Source organism: Suricata suricatta, chromosome 6, assembly GCF_006229205.1.
Source record: "Suricata suricatta isolate VVHF042 chromosome 6, meerkat_22Aug2017_6uvM2_HiC, whole genome shotgun sequence".
NCBI lineage: Eukaryota > Metazoa > Chordata > Mammalia > Carnivora > Herpestidae > Suricata > Suricata suricatta.
This window is the reverse complement of record NC_043705.1, coordinates 105,906,406-105,930,980: the sequence shown is the minus strand read 5'-3', so window position 1 is coordinate 105,930,980 and position 24,575 is coordinate 105,906,406. Positions and strand designations below refer to the sequence as shown.

Genomic DNA, 24,575 nt, shown 5'->3' with positions numbered 1-24,575 from the left:
CTTCGATACGGCGTTTGAATGATCTGTAGAAACTGCATCCTAATCCATTACCTGTTTGACAGATACATACATAGGTTATTTTTTCCTAATGTTTTAGAACTGGGGTGGCAGTTAATTTCTTGGTTTATCTCTTGTGCCTGTGGGTGTGTCCCTTGTGTATAGATCTAGAAGAGCGTGGCCTGGTTCATTGGAGCCTTGTTGATTTTATCAGATAACTTCTCCACTGTGGTGGCAGCAGTTCACACTTCTTCAGCTTTGCTGGTTCTCTTTCCCCAACTTCTTGCCAGCATTGGACATTAACTGATACTTTAATATTTCAGGGGATCTTCCGTGAGAAGTGATAGGTTTTAATTTGCATTTTATTGGTTACCTAGTTTATCATTTTTTTGCCCATTTACTTTCCTGAGAATTGTCTTTTGTATTTCCTTTGCCTGTTTTTCTCTTGGGTTATTTGTATTATTGGGTGATTTGTATGAGAGTTCCACATGCAATCTGGATAGTAATTTTTTATTGTATAATGTTGCATTTTTTAGTTTAAAACCAGTACTTACAGATCATAAGATATTTTGCTCTTTTGACTTTGCCAGCATAAACTCTTCCATTAAAAATCCAGGTGGAAGGGCACCTGGGTGGCTCAGTAGTTTGAGCATCTGATCTCATGGCTCATGAGTTCAAGCCCTGTGTAGGGCTCTGTGCTCACAGCTCTGAGCCTGGAGCCTGCTTCAGATTCTTTGTCTGTCTCTCTCTCTCTCTCTGCCCCTCCCCCACTCACTTGATCTCTCTCAAAAAGAAATAACATTAAAACATTTTTTTAAAAAAGTGCAGTTGATCTGCTTTAAGTGAAGTAATGGGAAATCTTTAAACTTGGAAACTACAGGCTAATATGACTTGCGATCTAATGTCCACCTGTAACTTTGAAGTTCTGAAGAATTTAGGATCAATAAGAACAAGAACATTTGAATTTATTATTATTGTTACTATTATGTTTTGGACTATGAACCACAGAAAAATAGAGCAATTTCTCATTCTGGTTTAGTCTAAGTATATTAATTTAAGCCTTAGGATCCAAATTCTTTTTACCATACTCTCATAACCATGCCGATAGGTAAACTACTCTCCTGTAGGACTAGGAAGGTATTTTGTTTTGATCTCATGCCTGTAATCTGGGGAGAATGCAGACCGGCCTTGAACTCATTTCTTAGGTTTCAGTGAAACAAGTAGTAAATGGGACAGATATTCAAGAATAATGCAGGGGCGCCTGTGTGACTCAGTTGATTGACTATCTAGGTTTCGCCTCATTTCATGATCTCCCGTTTCTGTGAGTTCAAGCCCCACATTGGGCTCTGAGCAAACAGCATTGTAGCCTGCTTGGGATTCTTCTCTCTACACCTTGCCCCCTTGCACGCCCATGTGTGCATGCGTGCACGCTCTCTCTTTCTCAAAATATCAAATAAAAGAATAAAGCAGATGCACAAGATGAGGATAAACATACCTCCACAAATTGTTTAGGAATTGACCAATCAAAATCTGTTTTGCCCATCCTGTGAGAAAACTGACATAAAAGGTCTTGCCTTTTATACTGTAATTGATCTGTACATATCTGCCTGTATATTTAACTTGAGGATGATTTTATCTCCTCAAATGAAAAGTTGGGTTATCTCATGCCAGATGTTTTTCCCAGAAAGCTTTATTTTGATAATAACAATTACTGAGGACTTAGTGTTTGCCCATTCGTTGCCTGCCTTAATACTCAAAAGATACTAACTTTGAGTCATTGTGGTGATTTTGAGGTGGTAGAGATAATTTTTTTGAATAAAAATAATATTTTGTTAACTCACCCTTTTTCAGATTATATTCGGTTTCATTATGAAATGAACTAAGCTTAACATTTTTAGATTTTGTGGTTTCTCTTAAGACACTAGAAATTTCCCTGATACTGACTAAAAATGTGATCACATGTACCCCCTGTATGTCAGAGGTATATTTACCATGCTTGATTCTAGTATTGCCACAAATAAGAATGTGTTTGTAATCTTAGAAGTGAACACTCTTAATTGGGTTTAAGAATTTAGACAGAGGTGCCTGGGTAGCTCAGTCAGTTAAGTGCCCAACTTCGGCCCAAGTCATGACCTCACAGTTTGTGAGTTCGAGCCTGGTTTCAGAGTCTGTGCTGACAGTGTGGAGCCTGGAGCCCACTTTGAGTTCTGTTTCTCCCTTTCTCTCTGTCCCTCCCTTGCACAACAAGCTCGTGCTGTCTTTCTCTCGCTCTCAAAAATAAACATGAATTCATCAGGGTCTGACAGCTCAGAGCCTGCAGCCTGCTTCAGATACTATGTCTCCCTCTCTCTCTGCCCCTACCCCACTTGCACTTTGTCTCTCTCAAAAAAAATAAAATAAACATAAACATTACAAAAATTAGAGAAATTATGATAGGGTGCATGCTGGAAATATATACCTTTGAAGCTCTTGTAACGTTTTATAACATTCTGACTTTTGGGAAGAATCAATTCCCACTGTACATCAGATTGCAATAAATTTGAATAAAAATCTAACCTGGTCTGTGTGGGTTTTATTTGTTCTTATGTTTATGTTTTAAAAACAAGAATTGCTGAAGTGTATTGTCTTACTTTGAGTTGGTTTTAGCTAAATAATTCAGTTTTTTCCCCTCCCAATTTTTCCCTGTGAACTTGATCTTTCATGTTGAACGTCTTCAACATTTTTTTCCAGGTTGAATTGACCAAAGCAATGGTTATGGAGAAGCCTAGTCCCCTGCTGGTCGGGCGGGAATTTGTGAGGCAGTATTACACGCTGCTGAACCAGGCTCCAGACATGCTGCACAGGTAAAACTTTTTTTTTTTTTTTACGCCCCATCATCTTGCGTATTTTGGTATGTAGGTACTTATCCTTGAGAGTCTTGTTTGTCACGCACCTTGTAGACTTGTGGCATAATATGTGCTTTGTTCATTAGAGCCAAGAAATGATGGCTATTAAAATTTCAGATAGCACATACAAGTATACAGAAATTAGATTAAGTTACTTTAACTTAACACATTGTCAAAAATCTGGCTGAAAATGTAAAAATGTTGTATTTATGCTTTTGTTACTGTTTTTCATGGTGTTTTTTGTGAATCATGAATATTTTGTAAGAATGTATTAAAAACTCTTCTTGTAATATTTTTGTGTCCACATGCTTTTAAAAATTAGGGAAACTATTGGAAATATGGTATAGGCTTGTAAATTAACAGTTTATGAAAGCAACACAAAAAGCTCTATTTAAAAAACATGTTTACAATTTTTCTTTGTATATGCAAACATTTTTAACATACTGTCTTAGTTTCTTCACTTGATAAGGGGTCCTCTCATAAGGGTAGTACATGTATCACATTAATTTTCAGTGTCCACATATTTTTTGTTTTATAGAGATAGAGCATCCTTTAATCCCCAGTGGTGAATTTGCTGGTTGCTTCCAGTATTTCTACTTACAAACAGTCCAGCGTTATACAAAATTATAAATATACAAGTTGATTTATAGACTTATTAGAGTAATTTCTTAGAGATGCCAAAATATTTTTCTCTCTGCTTTGACCAGCTTACATATTGGCTATCACATGTTTATTGGGGGCAAAGGAAAATTTATAAATTTGTTTTGAGTCCTTGCTGTGAAAATGGAAATTATCTTTTATTTTTGAGAATTTACAATTTTCCACTTTCACCTGTTTCATATTGATCTTTACAAAAACCTTTAGGTAAGGCATTGTTAGAATAGTTAACATTATTTTGCAGCTAAAGATGCTAAGCTGTTAAAAATTTGTTGGTATTGGGGTGCCTAGGTGGCTCAGTTGGTTAATGACTTTGGCTCAGATCATGATTTTATGGTTCACGAGTTCAAGCCTGGCATCATTGGGCTCTGTGCCGACAGCTTGGAGCCTGCTTCACAGATCGTGTGTCTCCTCCTCTCTCTGCCCTTCCCCCCCATTCTCTCTCTCTCAAATAAATTAAAAAAATTTTAAATTAAAAAACTTGCTGGTGTTGACCATGACTATTAAGTGATTGAATAGGTTTTTCACATATTTCCCCCCCCTTTTCTTCTTTTTGTGTTTTATGTCAAAATTTGGTTCTATATCTTCAGAGATTAGGTAGCTTTGGAATATGAAAAGGAGTAGGGGGGGTGCCTGGGTGGCTCAGTCTGTTACGTATCCGACTCTTGATTTCAGCTCAGGTCATGATCTCACAGTTCATCAGTGTCAGCCTGGAGCCTGTTTGGGATTTCTTCTCTCCCTGTCTCTCTGCCTCTCCCTTGCTCTTGCTTGCTTTTACTCTGATTCTCTCAAGTTAATGAATAAAACTTAAAACAGGGGTTAAAAGAGAACTAAAAGAATTAATATATTTCTTGTCAGTATTGGTATTTATTGACTCAGACTTTTTTTCACATTTTACCTCCGAAGTACACCACAGATATACAAGCATATCTCATTTTATTGTGTTTTACTTTATGGTACTTTGCAGATACTGTGTTTTTGGCAGTTATGTTTGTGGCAATCTTAGGTCTAGCAAGTTTATTGGTACCATTTTTCTAATAATACTTGCTTATTTTGTGTCTGTTATATTTTGATAATTCACAATATTTCACACTTTTTCATTATATTTGTTAGTGGTAATGTGTGATCAGTGATCTTTGTTGTTACTCTTACAGTTGTTTTGTGTGCATGCCCAGGCATATAAGACCGAACTTAATGTTAATTGAACATTAAGTTCAATATATGCTCTGTCTTCTGACTCTTCCACTGACGGGTTGTTTCCCATGTCTTTCCCTTTCTTTGGTTTTTCTATTCCCTGAGACATCGCAGCATTCAAATTAGGCCAGTTACTTAACCCTATAATGGCTTTAAAATTTTTTTTTCTTTACATTTTTTATTTATTTTTGAGAGACAGAGAGAGACAGCATGGGCAGCGGAGGGTCAGAGAGAGAGGTAGATACGGAATCTGAAGCAGGCTTCAGGCTTTGAGCTAGCTGTCAGCACAGAGCCCAATGCGGGGCTCAAACCCACGAACTGTGAGATCATGACCTGAGCCGAAGCCGGACGCTTAACCGACTTCCCAGGTGCCCCAACCCTATAATCGCTTTAAGTGTTAAGTTAAAGGAAGAGTCACAGGTCTTTCCCTTCACATCAAAAGCTAGAAGTAGCTTAGTGGGAAGGGAGTGTTGAAAGTTCAGACAGGCTAAAAGTTAGGCCACTTGGGCTAGTTAGTTAGCTAAGATTCAAATGTAAAGAAGTTTTTGAAATTAAAAGTGCTACTCCAGTGAATACATGAGTGATAAGAAAGCAGAGCAGACTTATTGTGGATATGAGAAAGTCTGAGTAGTAGGATGGAAGGTCAAATAAGTCAGCATTTCTTTAATCCAAAGCCTGATTTAGAGAATTCTCTGAAGGTTGATAGAGGTGAGGAAGCTGCAGAAGACGAGTTTGAGGCTAGCAGAGGTGAGTTGGTGAGGTTTCAGGAAAGGAGCTGTCTCTGGAACATCGAAGTGCAAGGTTAAGTAGAAGTGCTGATGCAGAAGCTGTGGCAAGTCATCCGGAAGACTCGGCTCCGGGAGTTAATGCAGGTGGCTGCGCTGACCAGAGATTTATTTGCAAGTGATCATGGGAAGATGTCATGGTATCAAGATGAGTAGGAGTTGAGAAGAAGTTGATTCGAGCCCTCGTGGATGACTTTGAGGGGTTCAGGATTTGAGTGGAGGAGGTCACTGCAGCTATGGTGGAAATGGCAAGAGAACTAGACTTAGAAGTGGAGCCTGAAGGTGTGACTGAATTGCTGCAATCTCATGATGAAACAGTAACAGATGAGGAGTTGCTTCTTAAGTATGAGCAAAGAAAGTGGTTTTTGAAGATGAAATCTACTGGTAAAGATGTGAAGATTGTTGGAATGACAATAAAAAAAATACTACATAGACTGAGTTGATAAAGCAGTGACTCAGGATTTAAGAGGTTGACTCCAATTTCAAAAGAAGTTCAACTGTGGGTAAAATGCTATAAACAGTATCACATGCTACAGAGAAATTCTTAGTGAAATGAAGAGTTAATTGGTGGAAGAAGATTGACACAGCCACCCAGTCTTCTGCATCCACCACCCTGGTTAGCAGTCATCCACTTCGATGCCAGACCTTCCACCAACAAACAGATTAGGACTCCGTGCAAGTACAGATGATGGTTAACATATATATATATATATATATATTTTTTTTTTGCAATAAAGTGTTTTTAATTAAGGCATGTGCATTGTTTTTATAGAAATACTATTGCACACTTAATAGACCAAGAGCCTGATGTGGGGCTTGAACCCACAAACCACAAGATCATGACCTGAGCTGAAGCTGGCCGCCTAGCCAACCGAGTCACCCAGGCGTCCCAAATAAGGAGTTTTTAATGGAAACCTCTCACATGCGTTCTCAGATATAAAGGATATAAAAGGATTAGACTTTCTAAGTTATAGGAGAGTATAGATGTCCTCATCTATATTAAAACTGTTTTCTTCTTGAGTGAAAACAGGAGCTTGTTTTATTCTAAGTAGCCTTCCTGACATGAACTACAAGATCTTTCCCAACACAGTCATCCTACTCTGAAATCTGGAGCTTATGATTTGTAAAGTGTTCTGCCTCATTGACCAAATCTATTTCCATTCAGCAAATGTTGAGTGACATGTAGGCAGTAGATCTACAGTTGCATACAAAAATGAAAAAGAAAAACACCTTCTTGTTTCCAAGAGTCTGCCAGTGAGGCAAATAGATACCAAACATAAAAAATAAATATCCAGTCTTAGGATACTTGTAACTGATAAGTAAATTATCTTTGTTTTACAGATTTTATGGAAAGAACTCTTCTTATGTCCATGGGGGATTGGATTCAAACGGAAAGCCAGCAGATGCAGTGTATGGACAGAAAGTAGGCATCCCAAACTTTATGTAGGCTGTCACACAGCTGGAAAATAACCCATATAGAGTCAGCTACATATTTTAATAAATTTGCTGATATTTAAAGATGAAGTTTTTCAATTTCTTTTTAGAAATTTCGGTTTCAATAGGTATTTGGTAAATAAAGCCATTGAAAAGCTCAGAGTGTCAAATTTGCTTATTTTGAATGATGTATTAAAGTTTTCTCTTAGGAGGGAATTGGTGTTAGCATGGGGGTCATTCTCACTTGCTGTAAACATTGTTTAGGTATGTCCATTCAGGACAGTTTTAAGAAGCTCAAGGCGGATCAGTGGGAATACACTGTTCTAGGGCAGATTAGGGTCTGTGTAGTTTATAATTGAAATGTGTGGATTCTGTGTCATGTTGTATTAAGTTTTTGTTGTTGGAGATGGTGTAAACTTTAAGTCATTAACTCTCTCTTCCCTTGATTCCTTAGGAAATCCATAGGAAAGTCATGTCACAAAACTTTACCAATTGCCACACTAAGATCCGCCATGTTGACGCTCATGCCACTCTGAACGATGGTGTGGTGGTCCAGGTGATGGGGTTACTTTCCAATAACAACCAGGCTTTGAGGAGATTCATGCAGACATTTGTCCTTGCTCCTGAGGTATGAAGAAGCAAACAGCGAAAGGTTGTTCAAATATTTGTAGAAACTATTCATTTTGAAATTCAAACTTACAGCAAAGTTGTAATAATAGTACAATACCTCGCACGTACTCCTTACCTAGAGCCGCTGCCAGCACTTGCCTATACATTTGTAGTTCTTTTTCTGTTTACCTGTCATTTTAATTCAAAACCATTTGAAAGTAGGTGGGGAACATCATGCCTAGTCATCCTCAGAGACTTCAGAGAGCATTTCCTAAGCGTAAGGAATGCCCTTTGATAACTGCAGTACAGTATCGTTTGGTTTTGGTCGGGGGAGTGCTTTATAACTTTGGTGGCACAAGATATTTCAGGCTCATCTTGCATTCTCCCTGCTCCAGCCCCATTCCTGGCTCTAGCCCCAGCCCCGGTTCTAGAATCTACTGTTTCTTCAGGGTGCCCTGATTCTTTTCCTGCTTATCATGAAAGGGCCACAGGTTTATGTTGAAGACTTGCACTTGTCCTGTCTTCCTGATTGGTGCAGTCTGAACAAAGTCAGGAAGCCTATCTGCATAAGCATGTGGAAGTGGCTCAATAGGGACCTGCTGATTAGATGTTTTCTTCAGCATTATCCTGAAGGTAGTTTTCTGTTCAGGGGGCCTGGCTAGCTCAGTTAGTTAAGTGTCTGACTCCTAATTTAGGCTTAGGTCATGATCTCATGGTTTGTGGGTTCGAGCCCTGTGTTGGGCTTGGAATATTCATTCTCTCTTATCACCCCCCCACCCCCCTCCTTCTCCCTCCTCTCTCTTTTCCTTCCACCACTCTCCTCCCCTCCTCCTCTCAGACTCTCTGCCCCCCCTTAAATAAATAAATAAATATTAAAAAGAAAATTTTCTGTCAGAATAATGAATCTAAAACCCCTATCATTTTTCTGTTTGAATAACTCAGTTGTCTTTTTCAGAAATTACATTTCATTTTAGTTATGACTTTTATTTATTTATTTTTAATGTTATTATTTATTTTTGAGAGAGACAGCATGAACAGGGGAGGGTCAGAGAGAGAGGGAGACACAGAATCTGAAGACAGGCTCCAGGCTCTGAGCTAGCTGTCAGCACAGAGCCCAACTTGGGACTCAAACCCACGAACTGTGAGATCATGACTTGAGCCGAAGCCGGACACTTAACCGACTGAGTCACCCAGGTGCCCCAGTTATGAGTTTTAGAGGATGGCCTAGATTATCTGTAGTATAAAACTTGGTGAACTTTATACAGAGTCCTAAGGGATATGATTACCAATTACTTTTAAGTTTGTTTAAAGTTCCTTTTCCCGTTAAAGAGGAAGAATCTAACATTACCTTAATATAATGCATTCTGATGTGAACTGTCTCATTTAATATCCAAAACTCTCAGGTAGATGGGAGATGTGATATCCCCCCTCCCCCCCCTTTTTTTAATACAGATGAAGAGACACTGTTGTAAATTGAATAACTGATTAAAGACATAGTTGGATTTATACTCCGATGTGTCTTCTACCTACTGTAGGCAGACCTTTTCAGCTATAGCACTGTTGAGTGTTTATATCAATATTCTTGGATACAGATGTAGGGAATTTTAAATACCTGCTGCAGTTAGTAATACGTAGTTATTGTTCAGAAATGACTTGACGTGTGTGGCATGTTAACATACTTTACCAGAGCTTAGCTATCCATCTGGTGGTATTTGAGGAAGTGTATTTGAGTGTAGTTTTTAATGCAGAGCAGGGTTTTTCACTCTTGGTGTTGGAAACATTTTGGACCAGGTGGTTCTTTGTTGCGACTGGTCGTTCTGTGCACTGTGGGATGCGCAGCATCATCCCTGTCCTCTGCTCGAGCGGTCGTTCCGGTGCATCCTCCCACGTGAACACCGGCGTGTCTTCAGACGTTGCCAGATGTGTCTGCCTGCTGCAGGATTGCTCTTTGTAAAGAACCATCGATGTGGGGTGATTTGGCTTTTGGTGAAATTCTGAATAAATGAAAAGTTTTTGTTGGCATTGCAGGGCTCTGTTGCAAATAAGTTCTACGTTCACAATGACATCTTCAGATACCAAGATGAGGTCTTTGGTGGCTTTGTCACTGAGCCTCAGGAGGGTAAGTTACTTGTCTAAATTTTTTTTTGATGGCTTCAGGTTGATGTGAAGAGAGTATGAGTTTCTTGAATGTTTTTATTATACTCTGTTCTTTATTAATAACTTCTAATTGTCAAGACAGGGAAATGTCTTAAGTTTTTAACCTACTCAAGTCTAACAGGTCAACCGGCTTCATGGAAGACCTAAAACTCCTAAAGGAGTCAGTAGTAGGTAATTAATTACTCAATCCCGCGATAGTAGACCCCACGAACTGCACGATACCTGCATTGTGGAAGGATGCACTCCAAGAATAGAGCCCTAAGTTCAGGGAATCAAAATCTTTTATAATGGGCTGTAAACGTGCCTACCCGTTGCTCTGGAGGGAGAGACTTCTTAGGCTGCTGTATAAATGTTTCTAAAAGATAGTCTGGAACAAAAAGTAGTCATTGCCTTAGTTGTAAGATGTGCAGCAACACGAGAGACACCTGAAGAACGGTCTCTAAACACTAGTAATCATTAGTATATTAGTACTTCTCTATGGCTGAAATAATGTGTAGTTTATATGTATTGTGCATTCCAACAGCATATAGATAAATATGTAAAGTACTGTTCTCATTTTGTAGCACTGAGACACAGAGAACTAATTTGCCTGATGTTGTATGTAGCTAGTTAGGTGGGAGAGCCTGCATTGGATTATGGGCCTCAAAATAACCTCAGATTCCCTGTTCTTATTTTTACTCCAACTATAACATTAGCCTTAATTCTGTCCTTACAGCCTTTCCCATGATTTTACAAAATTGCCATGTTTTATTTACTATATATATATATATACTCTTATTTCATTATTTTTTCTCTTAAAGTTTTTATTTAAATTCCAGCTAACATGCAGTGTAATATTAATCTCATGTGTACAGTATAGTGATTCCACACTTCATACAACCGTTAGTGTTCATCACAGTGCGCTCCTCAGCCCCGTCACCTATTTCACTCCTCTCCCCCCTCACCTCATTACTTTTTTGATCATGATGAACATTGTAAAAATGAATAAAATGTTGATTGAACAATATGAGGATTGGGGTGCTGACTCTCCCCCCCAGTCAAAAAGCTGCATAGAACTTTTGACTCTCTAAACTTTTTAACTATTAATAGTCTGTTGACTAGAAACTACTTATAATCAAATAGATTAACGTACATCTTGTATGTTAAATGTATTATGTACTGTGTTCTTAAAGTAAGCTAGAGAAAAGGAAATGTTATTAAACTCATAAGGAAGAGAAAATTCATTTACAGTACTGTACTGTATTTATTGAAAAAATCTATGTAGAAGTGGACCCACACAGTTGAAACCCGTCCTAACGGTCGGTTGTTTTTGAGAATTAAATAAACAGAAATTGCTTTAAATTTCTTTTGTCATTTAGAATCTGAGGAAGAGGTAGAAGAACCTGAAGAAAGACAGCAGACACCTGAGGTGGTACCTGATGATTCTGGAACTTTTTATGATCAGACTGTCAGGTAAGAAAACTTTGTTGATCTGTCCAGAGCCACAAGAGAATTTGGTTGTCTAGTCTTTCCCTTTGTTGGAAGGCAGTCATATATTCTCAGAATTATCTCTGAAAATAACTAATTTCCTAGAAGAAACTTGGTTTTGCTTTTGGTATCTCTGAGCTAACAAAAATGTTATAACTTGTTTAATAGCTATTGCATAATGAGAACTACTTAAATAGTATCCATCAGTTGCTTTTTGGTTTCAAGTTTTCATGGCCAGAAGTGAAAAATAGATTTTGGGATTTTTTTTTTAAGTGTTTTATTTATTTTTGAGACAGAGAGAGGCAGAGCATGAGCGGGGAGGGGCAGAGAGAGAGGGAGACACAGAACCGGAAGCAGGCTCCAGGCTCTGAGCTAGGTGTCAGCACAGAGCCTGATGCGGGGCTCGAACCCACGAACGTGAGATCTGACCTGAGCCGAAGTCGGATGTTTAACCGACTGAGCCACCCAGGCGCCCCTTAAATATTTTATTGAGAGTGAGAGCATGTGCTCCAGGGGTCAGGGCGCAGATAGAGATGGAGAGAGAATCCCAAGCAGGTTCCATACTGTTGGCACAGAGCCTAAGGTAGGGCTTGAACTCAGGAACCCTGAGATCATGACCTGAGCTGAAATCAAGTTGGATCTTAACCGACTGAGCCACCCAGATGCCCCTGAAAGATTTTAAGTAAATCTCCATACCCAACATGGGGCTGGAACTCACAAACTCAATTGAGAGTCGCATGCTTTACCAACTAAGATAGACATGTGCCCCTGATTTGGGGATTTCTTATCAAGTATCTAACACATCAAAGCACTGCATTAGTGCTTTCAGAGGAATAAATATGTTTGAGGACTTATTTAGAGATCAAGCATAAATTGATAGAAATTCAGATGAATTAATTTCATTAATTAACTCAGATAAATGTGTTACTGTATTTTCAGCTGTCTTTTTTTTTTACCTGCAACAGAACAGAAATATGAGAGGAATAGAAATACTTGTTGTCATGTGATAATAAACTTCTAGTGTTAGTACTTAGTGCTTAAGGATGTTCTCATGTTTCTCAAGGTGTGGTGACGGACGAACCACATTACTCACCTGGGTTGCTGGTCCAGGATGACGTCTTGTCCCACCACAAACCTGCCAAATTAGAATTTGAGGGGGGAAATCATTTGGAACATTAACAAACATTCTTTGTGATTTATCTGGAAGTTTTAAGAAGTAGTCTCTGAGTCATAACTAACGTCCTTTTTCTCCAAAATTACTTGTGTGATTTTTTTTTTATTCTGCAAGGGTTTTTTTTTTCTTCATCTTAAAAACTGCATAATATAAAATTTACCTTGGTAACCGTTTTTAAGTGCACTGTGTAGTAATGTTTGTTTCTTTTTAATTTTCTTGTCTAAGTTTATTTATTCTAACAGCTCAAGCTGGGTAGGGACAGAGAGAGAGGGCAGAGAAAATCCCAGGCAGGCTCCACGCTGTGAGCACGGAGCCACATGCAGGGCTCAAACCCTCAAAGCCATGAGATCATGACCTGAGCAGAAATCAAGAGGGGGATGCTTAACTGACTGAGCCACCCAGGCGCCCCCCCAGTGTAGTAATGTTAACTATATGCAAGTTTTTGTGTCACACATCTCTAGAACTTTTCGTCTCTCGAAACTAAAACTCTAACCTTTGAGTAAGTCTTTTCCCCTTCCCCATAGACTGCTAGTCTTTTTTGCGTGTGGTAAGTGAATTAAGATAGTTTCGGGATTGTGACAGAAACCATGATTGGGTTCATTCTGATCTGTTTTTGATATATTTGCTTATGAGAATTTAGCAAATCTGATTTGCTCATTCAGTGCTTTTCTAAGAACTTGTCTTATTACTCAGATCATTTTTTGGAGAGAGGGAGCTATTTTTGGATCAGGTCTCTATAGTTAATAAATACTTAGGAGTTTCTTGCTAAATCAGTAGAGGCAGAATGATGTTTCTCAAATTTTCCAAAGCAATGATTTGGAAGAACATTTAGAGGAACCAGTTGCTGAACCAGAGCCTGATCCTGAACCAGAACCAGAGCAAGAACCTCCATCTGAAATCCAAGAGGAAAAGTCTGAGCCAGTGTTGGAAGAAAGTGCTCCTGAGGAGGCTCAGAAGAGTTCTTCCCCAGCACCTACAGACATGGCGCAGACGGCCCAGGAGGACCTGAGGGTATGCAGGATGTCTTTATTCTGGTCTCTTTCTAAGTGGTTTGTAAAAACCTCTCTTTTCCTTTATTATTGTTTGGTTGACTTTTATAGGTACATTTTCATTTGTTCAGGGAGACTTACTACATAGTGAGCCATACTTCAGATAAGAAGACACCTATTTTATAAAAGTAATTTTCTTCCTTGCCCAAGGAAACTTGAATACTTTTGAGACCAGAAATTTCAGGTGTTTTTTTATTACCATATCAATAGTCTCTCATTTTTAAATATTTTGTTTCAAAATATCACTTGCTTGTTAAAACAAGTGATAATGCACCTTTTAAAAATAAATTATGGCACAACAGAATTTTTCCTGCCTTTTCCCTGAAATTTAATTGCGGTAACTTTACAGTAGAAGTAGGACAAATTGCTGAACTACAACCACTTTTCTAATTAGAATACTTGATTTTCAAAGATTTGAGGCTTTTCAGTTATTCCTGAGTTATTTCAGGATGATGTTAACTGGAATCACAGAACACTTATTTGATGCTCTGTGAAGGAATGTGTTTTGTGCTGTATTTATGGGGTCAGGGTTCTTAAAATTCATTCTTAGATCATTTAACAGTTCAAGTGCCTCTGCTAGGCATTGTTTTGGGTGTGGGAATACTGGTAAAACAGGTAGGGTTCTTGGTCTCTCTCTAGAGGGCAGTGATTAGATGAGTAGGAAAGAGTTGGTTAAATGATTCTAGCTCGTGGGAGAAAAGTAGGTTGGCTGGACTGAGAAGGAATGACTAGTTAGGTGACTGCTGTTGTAGCCCTGGAGAGAAGTCCCTGACGCCTGGGATTGGTCGTCGCAGTAAAGGTAGTTAAGCTGTAAATAGCAAGGTTTGGGAAGTTTGATATGGATCGAAAAGGTGTTCAAGGGAATGCTAAAGTTGATGTTATGGGGTTGATGTTTGTACCATTAATTGGGAGAAATACTAGAAGGAAGCTGGTTTTGAAAGAGAATTTTCTTTGATTCACAAACCTGAAATTGAGTGAAAGTAGCTTCTTAGACCTTAAACTTTTCTTATTTTGCTGATACTTGATGACTAATCCTGGGGGGATTTTAAAACTAAATTTATAAGTAGGGCAAGAAAGGGAATCCCAAGATACTTATAAACAACATCCTGCTTACAAAAATGTGATGCATATATATGTATAAGATATTAAGAACTAATAGCTTTTATATTATTTTGATAGGGGTAATCAACTAGTGTTGTTGTTCCCTTAGACATTTTCTTGGGCATCTGTGACCAGTAAAAACCTTCCACCCAGTGGAGCTGTTCCGGTTACTGGGATTCCACCTCATGTTGTTAAAGTACCAGCTTCACAGGTGAGTTTTTAAGCTTGTGTTTCATATAAAGTGGTTCACAGTGGTTTGGACGATGTGGGAACTGGTACACAGAGCAGGAGAGAGTACAAGGTAGTTTTTAATAATTTCCTTTTTGAGGAAATTATTTTTATTAAAAATTTTTTTATGTTTATTTTCAAGAGGGAGAGACAGAGAGCAGGCAGGGGAGGGCCAGAGAGAGAGAGAGAGGGAGACACAGAATCTGAAGCAGGCTCCAGGCTCAGCTGTTAGCACCCAGCCCGATGTGGGGCTCTAACTCACAAACTGTGAGATCATATCTGAGCCGAAGTTGGATGCTTGAAGTTTATTTCTTTATTTTGAGAGAGACAGAGATAGCACGAGTGGGTGGGGTGGGGGGCAGAGAGAGGAGAGAGAGAATGCAAGCAGGCTTTGCACTGCCAGCACAGAGCCCGATGTGGGACTCAGACCTACAAAGCCATGTGACTATGACCTGAGCTGAAACCAAGAGTCTGACGCTCAACCGACTGAGCCACCCAGGCACCCCTGTTGTATTCTTTTATACCTTATTGTTAGCTAAGAAACTTCACAAGAAAAAAAGGTAAGCTTGCTTTGTTTCTATGCAGAAGTTAACTTAACGAATTTTTCAGCCTCGTCCGGAGTCTAAGCCTGAGTCTCAGATTCCACCGCAGAGGCCTCAGAGGGATCAAAGAGTGCGAGAACAACGAATAAATATTCCTCCCCAGAGGGGACCTAGACCAAGTAAGAGCTCAGAAGGGTGACTTCTAGTTTGGGGCCTTTTGAGGTGAGCTTGTTCTTTAGGAGTGGTTGATAGTTTCTACTTTAAAAACAATTATGGAGCTGATGGAATTATCTGTTTGGGGGTAGAGAAAAAAATTACTGAATAAAATAGTCACAGAAAATGTCTTTCTCTTTCATTGCTGTTGTTTAAGTCCGTGAGGCTGGTGAGCAAGGTGACGTGGAACCCCGAAGAATTGTGAGACACCCTGACAGTCACCAGCTTTTCATTGGCAATCTGCCACATGAGGTGGATAAATCGGAACTTAAGGATTTTTTTCAAAGTAGGTTACTCAGTTTTACATGCTAGATTTATCTAAAACATCTGTCTGTTGAGATTTAAATACTAGATTCATCTATGTCCAGTAGAAACAGATGAGCCACATATGTAATTTTAAGTTTTTTAGTGGTTATTTAATTAATTTACTTATTTTTTTTACTGGTCACATTTTAAAAGGTGAAAAGAAACTGGAGAATTTCATTTTAATATTTTATTTAACCCAATGTATCAAAAACATCATCTCAATATGTAAAAATAAGAGGTGTTTTACATTTCTCCATATTAAGTCTTTGAAGGTCCAGTATGGAGTTACACTAGTGGCACTTCTTCTTTTGGACTAGCCCCGTGTTGACCAGTGGCTATCATTGGTTAGTGTGTGTGTGATATTTAAAGGAAATGTTCTAGGAAGTTACTTGAGAATCTTTTGTTTCACTCGCAGGTTATGGGAATGTGGTGGAGCTACGCATTAACAGTGGTGGGAAATTACCCAACTTTGGTTTTGTTGTGTTTGATGATTCTGAGCCTGTTCAGAAGGTCCTTAGCAACAGGGTAAGCAGTTTTTCATCTTGATTTTTTTATACATATATATAAGAATAGCTTGGAACTTTGAGGTAAAATAATAAAAAATTGAGGTGAAATTCATATAAAATAAAGTTAATCATTTTAAGTTTATTTTGAGAGAATGCTGGCGGAGGGTGCAGAGAGAGGAGGAGACTCTCAAGCAGGCTCCCTGCTGTCAGCACAGAGGTCGATGAGTTGAACCCGTGAGATCATGGCTTGAGCCTAAATCAAGAGTTGGATGCTTGGCTGCCTGAGCCTCCCAGTCAGTTTAAAGTGTAAAACTTACTGGCTTGTCATACATGTTACGCAACCATCACCTGTCTAGTTACAAAGCATTCTCATCAAAAGTTGCCAACAACAATGAATCTTTTTGTCTCTGCAGATTAAAACTACACATTTTCTAACCATGTAATAAAAGTCTCGTAGGTCATTATTTCCCAGAGGTTCATAGAACCTCTGATGTTCTTCAGAATGTTGATTGCGGGGCACCTGGGTGGCTCAGTCAGTTGGGCCTCCGGCTTTGGCTCAGGTCACATCTCACATTCGTGGGTTTGTGCCCCATGTCAGGCTCTGTGCTGACAGCTAGCTCAGAGCCTGGAGCCTGCTTCCGGTTCTGTGTCTCCCTCTCTCTCAGACTCTGTCTCTCTATGTATCAAAAATAAACAAAACATTAAAAAAATTAAAAAACACAACAGAGTGTTGATTGCTAGACTGCCAAGGTTACTGTCGTGGTGATGACATTAAGTGAGTCTTAATCTGCAAATGTGTATTTAATCTTTCAAACTATTTGACCACTGTTTTTATGATGCATCTCTTGCAGAAGCACATAGAAGTGAGGAGAGGACAGTGGTACCTCCTTAGCATAGGCACAGATACTGAACCTAGAGATGTCCCATAGGTTTTGTGGATGAATCCGTCATTCGGCGTACAGGTCTAGTGCACCTTGAATTCACCCTTAGAGGATATGATACTCACAGTGGGCCATAAGAGGTCAGACCTGATCACTGGCTTCTTTGCTAAAAGTTGGCAGTTAGTTAAAACTGGCTTTTTAGTTAGTCCAAGGTAAGGGGTTTGTTTCATTTAATGCACATGGAGAAGCCGTGGCATCTTTATGCATAAGAACTTTTTGCAGTAAAATTTCTCAGAAAGGGGCTGTATGGCTGAGACATTTTTCTCATTCAAATTATTTCTACCCTTGTGATAAGTACTCAGAGGTGTCTTCAATCACTGCCTTTTAACACACCCTCAGCCTCTCACATCTTATCTTTTAGAGTTTAATATGGTTTTGTTTTTCCCACTGAGTGTAGACTATTGCCTGGACCAGTGCATCAGATTAAGGTGTGGGAAGTGGTTTGATACAGTGTGAATATTAAAACATTACATAAGTATTTATTTTAGTGTTATATTTATGAATTTACAAGTACAAGTATGTGTTTACTCAGAATTTTAAATATAAACCAGCTCAAAAGAGTCCCCCTCCCCCTTTTCCGCAGGCTTCCTCGTGTGTACTTTCACATCACCCCTTTGTACTGGGGAGCTTCAAATGGAGCTTGTCTTTTTCCCCTTCTTACTGTATGGCAGACCTCTGCCATATTCCGTGGAGTAATTTTCTATGAGTACAGAAATCGTTGATGTAAGACTGATGACCATGGTGTTTGACATGCTATAATGTAGCCTAGTGGTTCCAAGCTTCTAGTTACCTGTTAGGATACCTTCATTTCCTTCTTCCATTGTTCATTATGTTGTGACCATGGGTAAGTTCCTGAACATTCCTGGCCCTTAGTTTGCTGGCCTATAAAGTACTGTAATGACAGCCCTCGAAGGTGGTTGTGAGCATTAAATGAAAAAATAAATGTGAAGCATATAGAACAGTTTTTATTATAGTACTTTCCGGTATTTATTAAAAAAAAAAATATATATATATGTCACTGGGATGCCTGGGAGTCTCAGTCGGTTAAACGTTCAACTCTTGATTACGGCTTGGGTCATAGTCTCATGGTTTGAGAGTTCAAGCCCCATGTTGGGCTCTGTGCTGACAGCTTGGAAGCCTACTTGGGATTCCCCCTCTCTCCCTTTGCCTTTCCCCCATCCCTCCCTCCCTCCCTTCCTCCCTTTCCCTCCCTCCCTCTTTCTCTCTCTCTCTCTCTTCTCTTCTCTCTCTCTCTCTCTCTCTCTCTCTCTTTATACCTCTCTCAAAAAAAAAGTCTCTTAGAAAACCAGTGTGTGCCAGTGAGAAGCATAAATTGGATTTGTTGAAATCTCAAGTAACCCTTTGTTTTCTACTTTAGATCTATTGGGCTAAAAGCAAGGCCCAAGACTTAGTGTGGATGTATCTTTTTTCCTTCACTAAGGTCCTCTTTATTATCTTCAGTATTGTCCAAATTTTGTTAAGGTAAATAGCATTTTATTACAGTTTTATTTTGATGAAATTAATGGTGTTTTTGAGATGTGTATGTACTTCGTAAGTACATGCAGCAAAATCCACATTAGATGATGGGAGTTTATATAAACCTTCAAATCCATGGAAAGTGGCAATTCTTATTTATACCGTTCTATTTATATAATTCTATGTGAAAATACATTTGCTCGTAGAAGTACAATGAGAGCTACTTGTGCTGCTGTGGTGTTTAAATTATCCTATTTTTGAACCAGTTTGCATACCTCCCCACTTCGCTATGTATTTAATGATGCATTCTGAGTTTGAAATAAAAACAACTGAGAATATAGCCAATCTGTAACTTGCTGGTTACCTTTATGATAGCTTTGTTGGTTTTATCTTTGGTAGCTGGTAGCCCATATGCACTCTGAGTCTGCTCACCTTTATTTCTACAGCCCATCATGTTCAGAGGTGAGGTGCGTCTGAATGTGGAAGAGAAGAAGACCCGAGCTGCCCGGGAAGGGGACCGTCGAGATAACCGCCTGCGGGGACCTGGAGGTCCTCGAGGTGGGCTGGGTGGTGGAATGAGAGGCCCGCCCCGCGGAGGCATGGTGCAGAAGCCCGGATTTGGAGTGGGAAGGGGAATTGCTCCAAGGCAGTGAATTGCTCTTCGTTGATTCACACAGCAGTACAAATCTTCTAGCTCCTGCAGAATGGTGAATTTCTTCTACCAGCGTTTGGTATCCTGGAGTATGACCCTAGTCTATTATAAACTGCTTAAGTTTGTACAATTTTATTTCTTGTGTTAATGATGTGTTCTCCCTCTCCCTCCCTCCCCTCTCACCTTTTTAGTCTTTCACTTCCAATTTTATGGAATGATATTTTAAGAAAAACAGATTTTTTAAAGAAGAGAAAAAGACTGAATTTCCTTGCTTTACCTTTGCATATACAGACTGGATTTTTTTTAACAGCTGTTTCCCCCAAAGGAATGTGTCTTACCTTATTACTGACATTTGGTATGTTTCATTCATTGGAATATTATTTTCTATGTGTTTCAAAAGCCTGTGAGAAACACAGGATTTGATGAACATTTTGAAGGCAGGAAAAATCTAAATTGTTTCTTCATTGAGAGTCACGACTACCTTCTGGTGTGTAGAAATTGCCAATGGAAAAATTGACAGTTTTGATTCTTGCTGGTATGGTTAAAAACTGAATAAAAGGTGTTAGTAGAGTTTTTTTTCTTTTGATATGTGATCACAAAACAATTATAAACTTACTGTTTTTACCACTTAAATTGTGAGATAGCTTCTAAATGTCTAGGATGCAACTGATTAGATTTCTTTTGAAGTAGGGTTCTTTCATGTTTAATTTGTATTTAAAAAAAAAAAAAAAAGAAAAGCAAAACAAAAAAACCCCAAAATACAACAAAAAACCCCCCCAAAATCTGAAGAACACAAAACCCAGAGCAAAACTGTTGTGCCTTCTATTTATCTTTGATTCCAGTCTTGGTGATTGTTTAAAGAAAAATTTTTAAAAGTCTAGGTTTGTTTTACCAGGTGTAGAGTATGTTGGGAATCAAAGAATCCCTCTTTCACCTTGTATGTCTTCTGTTCATTTGTTTTATGCCTTATTCTTAAATTGAGTCTCAAACTGGAATGCCTTTGAGGACAGACCTGCTTCTGTAGAGGTCCTTTGACCTACATAGTCCAGCATTTGTATTAAGTTTTATTTCGGTATCTATTCAGAATCCTAACCACAGCCCATAAGAAGGAATATGACTTTTACATTGGACTTGTGCTTGAGTGTCTGCCAGTTTTTTTCTTTAAATCATAGGCATATGGTAAATTTTCTATTTTGTTATGGTTCTTTTTTATTGATGGGCATGCAGTTGGTGTTTCTTGGAAATGGCCAATTTTTATTAAAATATTTCTGGAAGAAAAATTAATCTGGCAATATAGACTAATATTCGTTTTACATACTTTGTTAATTTCTTGAATGCGGGTGTGAGGTGGGTGAAGGTTTTGTTTACACATTTGTGAAGCAAGCCTTTGTGTGATAACTTGTCCTACTAATTTGAAAGGCAACGAGGTTGTCCAATTTAACTTATTTATTTTCTTAACAGTGTTCATCTTTAGGACTGTTTGAGGAGAGTATATGAGGAGGAATAGGAATGTTTTGCTGTTACTGGGGAACTCTAGGTTTGTTGAAGGGTGTAGTCTTAAACTAAAATGAAGTTTGATATTATTGGTCCTCAGTACCTCAAATATTTGAAAATTGGGAACATCTCCACATAAAGAAAATTACATAACTGAGTCACATGGCTGTTTTTTCAGTCAGTTTAAGTAACTATTTGGTAACCACTTCATTTGGGCCAGGCCAGTGATAATTGGAAGACATTCAGCTTGTACTTTGTAGCTTATATTAAGCCTGTGGTGGAAAGAAAAAAACTTAGCTGGTGATATTTTTGAAAAAAATTTTTAAGTTGTACTAACTGTAAAGTCATAAATTATGGATAATCTAGAAGTCCTTTTTCACAAATAAATGCTAAACCGTACATTTCACAGTAGGTGTTTTTCCTACTCCATGGTTTCAGGACACTTAACTGGATGCAGTGATTCTCAACTGAAGCTGTTAATACTTCCTAGGGGACGTTTGGAAATGGTGAGATTTGGGGAGGAGTGAAGAGGAGACACCACACACATCTGTCACTTAGTGGGCGGGGCTGACAGTGCAACCATAGAAATGAAGCACACCCCATTGAGATCATGGATATTTCCGGTTCCCTGTAATGTGTGGAGGATGGAGGGGCTGGATGAGGACAACTTGAAGATTCCTTCATTTGAAAAATAGCTTCAGATAAATTAAATGAGATATCATTAGAAATCTCTTTCAGGAATTACAGTAACATCTGCAGATAATAATCTCACTTTTCCTTTGCTGTACCCATGTGTGGGTTTAAATACGCTAGGTGCTTTTTATAACTTGTTGCATAAGCTTAGACAAGTAGGGTTGCTTTAGTAATTTCAAGTCCTCAGAATTGAGATCATTGTGGAGTTTTAAATAACATTGGGCTTTATGTATCAGATTTAGCATCATGGTTAACACTATGAAGAATCCCAATATCATTGTTTACATTATTGCTGATAGAATAAACAGGATACCCTAGATACATATATATTCCCACAGGTAGAAGGTGAAAATAGGTTAGGGCAAGATTTCTCTAGGCAGCACCAACTTACCATGTTTAAACTTTACAGGTTTTAAAGTACTATTTTTCATCTGTAAGAATGTCTCAATGTACAGTTCTTTTTTCTATTGAGGTTTAAACCCTTTACCCATGAGTATTTTAGCTAAGTAAGATTTTGGTTCAGCAGGTCTTAGTCTTATAAGACCTTTTGAAATCAAGCAGACCTTAGGCCTTAAAATATACATTGTTTTCTTTTATGGTGAGATTGGGCTTTACTCTTGTATTCCTGTGTTCTCAACTTTGTGAGCTTTTGCTGGGAGCAGTGAAATGGATAATCGGAAAATCATGTTTGGCTTTGGATGGGTAGTTACTTACCACAGTATTAGTTGAACTGCACTTTCCTTTTAGATTAGAAAACTAATTTTCACAACTACCCTGTGGATTAGGTGCTGTTTTTCCCAAAGTAATAGATGAAGAAAAAATCACATCAGAGCAGTTAAACGACTAGGCCTCTAAGTCATCCATGTAGCAAGGAGCAGATTGGCCTCCAAAACTGATGCTTTTTCTCTAGAACCCTAGGGAGCAATTTGTTAGAACCTGTATGGTTGCATTTGTCAAATCAACTGATAACTGTATATTGAAGTTTTATTTTTGTGTTACTTAATCTCTTCAAGAACTGCATACAGATAAGACCTTTGGTTCAGCAGTTATGAGCCTTTTACGAAAAGCAACTTCAAATTTTATTTGAATATGGGGTTTTAGCTAACTGCCTAATACACCACAGATGGGCAGTGGACAGTTACAGTCTTCCACAAATGTTTTAGAAACCTTGAAGAATGTGTTAGAAACTTAGCAACATTTTATGTGGGAAGTTGCTGATCACGTAATGGCCATGTGGCAGTTGATAAGTAAGGATTTCTGGGTTTAAGGTAGTAACACCTTTTGGGATTTTTGTTTGTTTACTATGATAATGAGGTTGTGAGGACCATAGGCGGGCTTGTGAACTCATATAAAACTATATTAAAGGAGAAATGGTAGCACATGTGAGCTAAATAAAACTACTTCTTAGTGGATGTGTCACTATTTCAGGATAATGCTGAAATTTGTCTGCTTTGCTCATGCTTTCATGAAACAGTCTGATAATGGCCTGAATAAAAAGTAAAAACCTGATTAGCAGTGGTCTAAAAAATCCATTACCAGTTTTGGTTTGATTATACTTATGTATTGGCTTAGAATTAAGGTTGCTCACTTTTTGATCATTATGACTTGTTTTGACAACCTTGGACAGTCTCTGCTTCTCCAGTTTCCACTTGAACCTGGTAGCTTTTCTTAGCTCTCTATGAGAGGAAAATAGTATTGGAAATCAACTTCACGGTTATTTCCATAGACCATGTGACCTGGCCAATTACAGAAGTCCAAAGGAGTACCTTGGAATGTGGCCAGTGTCACAGATCCATAAGGGACTTGCAGTCATCCAGTGTGTCTTCGTCTTTTAAAAAAGCAAATGTTTACCAAAAATTCGCTATTGAATTACTTTAACAAGTATTTATTTTTTAGAAACCTGCATATGGGAAGTTTGCATACATTTTTGGTAGTAAGTAGAGATGATGATATCTTGTTTAATCTGGATATAAACACTTTTAACTATTTGATATAATTAACTACTTTGGTTACTGATTTTCTCCCCAAATTTTGATGTCACCTGTTTGACTTTGGATTTGGTTTAAACTCTTACGTGTTTTTATGAAGAGTGTATACACTGATTTGGTCCTTTTAAATGGAGTCATTATACCACAAAGCTGGCATCAGGAAATGGGGGAGAACAGGCCTTCCTTTCTCTAAAGATTCTGTGTGTGCTTAAGTAGATTATGTAGAACACATTATGTTGAAAATGAATTCATGTAGGTAGATGTTAGATTTTGAAGAAGGGGCAGAGGTGGAGGTTAGCTGGTGGGATAAGAATCATTTGTGATACGTAGGAAAAAATCATAATGTTGAGTGAGAAACATCAGAATATTTAGTTTTTGTTCCCATTTTGATTATTACCGTAAAAGACAGGAGAGACTCCTAGAATTCTTTGAATCATAAAATGTTAGTGCTGGAAAGGACTAAAGGTTGGACAACCCCTTCATTTTTCAAAAACTGAATGGCTCAAAGAATAGGTTGTTAGCTGAGAGTCCCACACTGGCTTGTAGAAAAGTAACGTGGATCACCTTCAGGGTCACCGCTGCCCTAGGCTCACTGTAGGAAGCCAGAGCCGTGAAAGGTCAGGATGTGGGGAGACAGGGAAGGAGCCACACTTTGTATGCTTACTCAGTTGCTTCGATAGCTCAGTTTTCATACCCGGTTTTTCTCAATATTCTTAGAACTGTCTTAATGCCCAGTTCTACCAGGGCCTGTTGTCTAAGGACATTATTACCTTATGCTCCCCTCAGGGATGGGTTTACTACTAGCTGTCAGAAAGCTATTGGGTATCCTAATGTTAATAGCTGAAACTCAGCTGTAATTTTCTCCTACATCCTTCAGCATTTTGCATTCTGTTCATTGTGGTGCCTTCCCACCTTGTTATAACTGTAAGCTCCTAAGGGGCAGCAATTTGGTCTTAGGCATGTACCGTGTTCAGTGCCTGGCAGCGCCATGTACCTATCAGGGTCCTAATCTTCCTTTCCAGTGATT

At 38.6% G+C, this 24,575-nt stretch overlaps 1 protein-coding gene across 2 annotated transcripts in view; it reads left to right on the top strand.

The window, feature by feature from the left end:
* The window catches only part of G3BP1 (G3BP stress granule assembly factor 1), a 32,110-nt gene extending 9,041 nt beyond the window's left edge, over positions 1 to 23,069 (top strand). For both annotated transcript variants that reach the window (XM_029942988.1, XM_029942989.1), the window contains exons 2-12: positions 2,728 to 2,840; positions 6,860 to 6,941; positions 7,407 to 7,580; positions 9,590 to 9,680; positions 11,077 to 11,170; positions 13,169 to 13,370; positions 14,619 to 14,720; positions 15,347 to 15,458; positions 15,650 to 15,778; positions 16,214 to 16,323; positions 19,168 to 23,069. In XM_029942988.1, the coding sequence (XP_029798848.1) occupies positions 2,746 to 2,840; positions 6,860 to 6,941; positions 7,407 to 7,580; positions 9,590 to 9,680; positions 11,077 to 11,170; positions 13,169 to 13,370; positions 14,619 to 14,720; positions 15,347 to 15,458; positions 15,650 to 15,778; positions 16,214 to 16,323; positions 19,168 to 19,374 (1,398 nt within the window). In that variant the 5' untranslated portion in view covers positions 2,728 to 2,745 and the 3' untranslated portion in view covers positions 19,375 to 23,069. The remainder of the gene's footprint in view (positions 1 to 2,727; positions 2,841 to 6,859; positions 6,942 to 7,406; positions 7,581 to 9,589; positions 9,681 to 11,076; positions 11,171 to 13,168; positions 13,371 to 14,618; positions 14,721 to 15,346; positions 15,459 to 15,649; positions 15,779 to 16,213; positions 16,324 to 19,167) is intronic.
* The last annotated feature ends 1,506 nt before the right edge of the window (positions 23,070 to 24,575 follow it).